The 3432-nt window shown below is 28.4% G+C and overlaps 1 protein-coding gene across 1 annotated transcript in view; it reads left to right on the forward strand.

The window, feature by feature from the left end:
* The window catches only part of LOC106466617, an 18453-nt gene that overhangs the window by 3044 nt on the left and 11977 nt on the right, over window positions 1-3432 (forward strand). Inside the window, exons 2-3 of the mRNA XM_022395211.1 lie at window positions 1169-1306; window positions 2262-2372. Coding sequence (XP_022250919.1) covers window positions 1169-1306; window positions 2262-2372 — 249 coding nt within the window. The remainder of the gene's footprint in view (window positions 1-1168; window positions 1307-2261; window positions 2373-3432) is intronic.

Consider the following 3432-nt stretch of genomic DNA (forward strand, 5'->3'; position numbering starts at 1 on the left):
AATTCTTTGCTTTACTTCTTTAGTTACCATTCTATGTTTTCAGAAAAATAAGTTTAATATTCTTATTTCAAAATAGCAATAATTTATATACAGATATAATGTATAATAATTGAAATGTGACTGTATTTTACAAAATACTAGTCTACTAAAACACAGCCAAGAAAAGTTACTTTGTACATGGATAATCCATGGGAATATAAGAGCATTTTTGTTAGTACACATAATTTTAACAAAAATTAAACCCGTATGTTTTTAATTGGAAAAAATTTTTATGGTGGTTTATAAGGAATGCATTTAAAGGTTCAATAGCAGTGTTTTTTTAAGCTTGCCTATTCAATAAATGGAGACATATATTGAATAGGCAAAGCTTGTGTGAAAACTCTGTTCATTATATCTCTTTTGTTTTTTTAACAGCTACTATTATGGAACTCTATTAATTATTTATTATATTAACATATTAATATTTTTTAATGTCTTTAGTACGCATGGTATGGTTCTGTGGTTGAGCTCTGGATTTCAGAGCTGGTGATTTGGGTTAAAATACTTGCAATACCATAAAATATTTACCTCACTTTAGGCCATGGATACATTATAAAGAGTAACATTCAATTTCTTATCATAGATGGTAGGGTGTTGGTGACTGGCTGTCTTCCTTCTGGTCAATAGTTCAAAATTGGAGACAGTAGCAGATAGCCGTAGTAGCTTTGCCATAAATACAAAATACAGATACAACTTCTTTAGTAGCCGCTGTTAAACATATTATTGAATGAACTGTTTCTAATCACTTCATAGATTTTCAATGTTGAAAAGCATTTATACTACAAAAAAAATTATACAATAGTTTGTCTTATTTTAAACTAGTGAATCTAATATTACAGGAAATAGAACACTTAGTTTGATACTTGTAAAGATTTCTCTGAAACAGGTAAAGAGTATCTACTGTACATTTATTTTTATTTTTTTTGTAATACTATCTGATTTAAAATGAATTTGTGGTTAGAAATGACAACTAAGAAAAGTTGGAATCTAAGATTAGTTTCTAGATTTGTTGAGTGATATAACATGTTCATGTTCTATCAAAACTTAATGGTTACAAGCTTACTCTCAAGAAACACTTTTCACTTTTTTTTAGAGTAACTTTGACGTATTAGTGATTCTTTCCTTATAGGATAGTCAACAAAGGAAAAAGCATGAACAGGATCCTCCACACAGTGTATCTCTCAGTTCCATCCAGTCATCAGCCTCTGGACATTCCAGCAGTGAAGAATATGAGGAATGTGATTTACCTAATCTGAAGTACTCAAGGGTGAGTCAGTATGTAAAAATTATTACTGTAACACGTACACTGTAATAAAAGGTGTTGTTTAGGCAAAATAATATTTTTCTCTCTCTAATTTTCACCTAAGTTTTTCCTCCTGGAATCTGAGGTTTAGAGTTAGTTATGAGTTGTAGCTGTCTGACCAAATTTGAGATCATTCAGTTTTATAAAATATAAGTGTTTTAATCTGGTTTGGATCATTATAAACGATATGGTAAATTTCAACAAAATGTAAAATTGTCTTTTTTTTTTTTCTGAAAAATATTGTTAAAGAAATTGAGTCACACTTTCAGTGTTCTTGTAATGACATCCAGGAAGGAATGTAAAATATAATGTGAAAGGAATGTTTTTATGGTTATGCAGTAGACTTTTTTTTTAATTGAAATGTACATTTGTGATTGATGAAACATCGGTTATCATTGAAAATTTACAAATAGATGCTTCATAAGTAATTTTCAAGACTTACTACATATCAATTTTTAAACTTGCAAAACATTTCATATACCATATTTTTACCAGTGCAACAAAGATACAAGATAAATTACTATACTTTGCTTACTAATGGATGTAAAAATCATAAATAAGAAAATAATTTTGTGGACTGAATTTGAGATTTTAAGATGTGGTACACTGTAGTTACAGTATTTAATCTGTATCAAAAGTGTAATGGCATATCCCTTGGGTTTTAATGCAAAATTTAAAAACACATTCCTTTTGGAATAGGTTTTTAGTTTGTATTATGTAGAACATAAATTTTCCAATTATTTTAAAGTAAGTTCAGTGGATTAGAAGAGATTTTATGTATTTATTTTATTTTTTTTTGCAAAGTTGAATATTCTTGTTACATGTTTGAGAAGTTTTCCTTCAAAAATTTAATAAAAAAATTAACTGAATTATTGTACTTACGTTGACATAGTAAGTTTGTCTCATATTTTTCTCCAAGGATTATTACTTGAGTAGTGAGAGTGAAGATGAGTATAATTTGCTGGAACATCAGAGTTTTGTTCAACAGTGGCTCCAAGAAGATAACTCTCAGCTACAAGAATCAATCAAGGTACTTTTTGTGTGTTGAAAACTGAAATTATGTTTAATGAGAAAAAAAAAATATCATTTCATTTAAAAAAAGTGCCTAAAATTCCAAATAAGAAAAACTATTTTAATTGACCAGTATTACACTTGTAAGCATTTATCCAGGATCTTTCTACACATAAGAGAATAATAGAAAGCCAGCCATCTTAAAAGTAAGGATTCATAAATTTACAAGATTAATGTGAAGTGAAATATTGACACAGTTGTTCAAAAAGCCCAATGCTTTTCAATAAGTGTCACATAGTAAATATTTGTGTACTTATTAAATAAGTTAATTTGTCTAGTATGCATTAAATATATCCATTTATATCTATTTGTCATTTCCATTAAAAAAGAAAAAGAAAACAAGAATAATAAATAGGATATATGGAGGGAGAAAGAAAAAAAAGTTAAAAAATGTCAATTAAATAACAGTGACACATTTAACTAAATATGACAAAGAGCATAATTTTGGTTTAGAAGAAAATATAGCATGAGAATAGTCAGTACTACAAGTATGTGTGTGTGTGTGTGTGTGTGTGTGTGTGTGTGTTTATTGTAGCAACTAGCATATAGCCCATCAAAAATGACAGGGCAAGTACTACCACCCCCACTCCATAGTATACCCTAACTTAAGATTTCATAGTCAACTGAAATAAATAAATTTTGCGGAATCAGGCTTGAACAACAAAAACAGTAGAAAAATGCAGTCGAGACAGTCAAACATAGGTAAATTCCTTTGTGAGCCAATCAAAATTAAGATCATTCGTGAAATGAATTTGTGGCATGTTCACAGAATAATTATTGGTTAAAAATGAGTTAGATTAACAACTTCTAATATATGGAAAACCTAGTGCATTTTGGTAACACTGCATTCCAACAATGGCTTTTATGTTATGTTGCTTAGCAACAATAGTATAACCTACTATTGTTGTTAGTCTGTGTATTGACAGTATAAAATGAAATGTATAAACAAAACTGGAAAAATATTTGTTGATTTCTTAATTTAGTCTCCATTGAGTAAAGATTTTTTTTATTATTATTAT

The sequence above is a fragment of the Limulus polyphemus genome, unplaced genomic scaffold (genome assembly GCF_000517525.1).
Source record: "Limulus polyphemus unplaced genomic scaffold, Limulus_polyphemus-2.1.2 Scaffold75, whole genome shotgun sequence".
Lineage (NCBI taxonomy): Eukaryota > Metazoa > Arthropoda > Merostomata > Xiphosura > Limulidae > Limulus > Limulus polyphemus.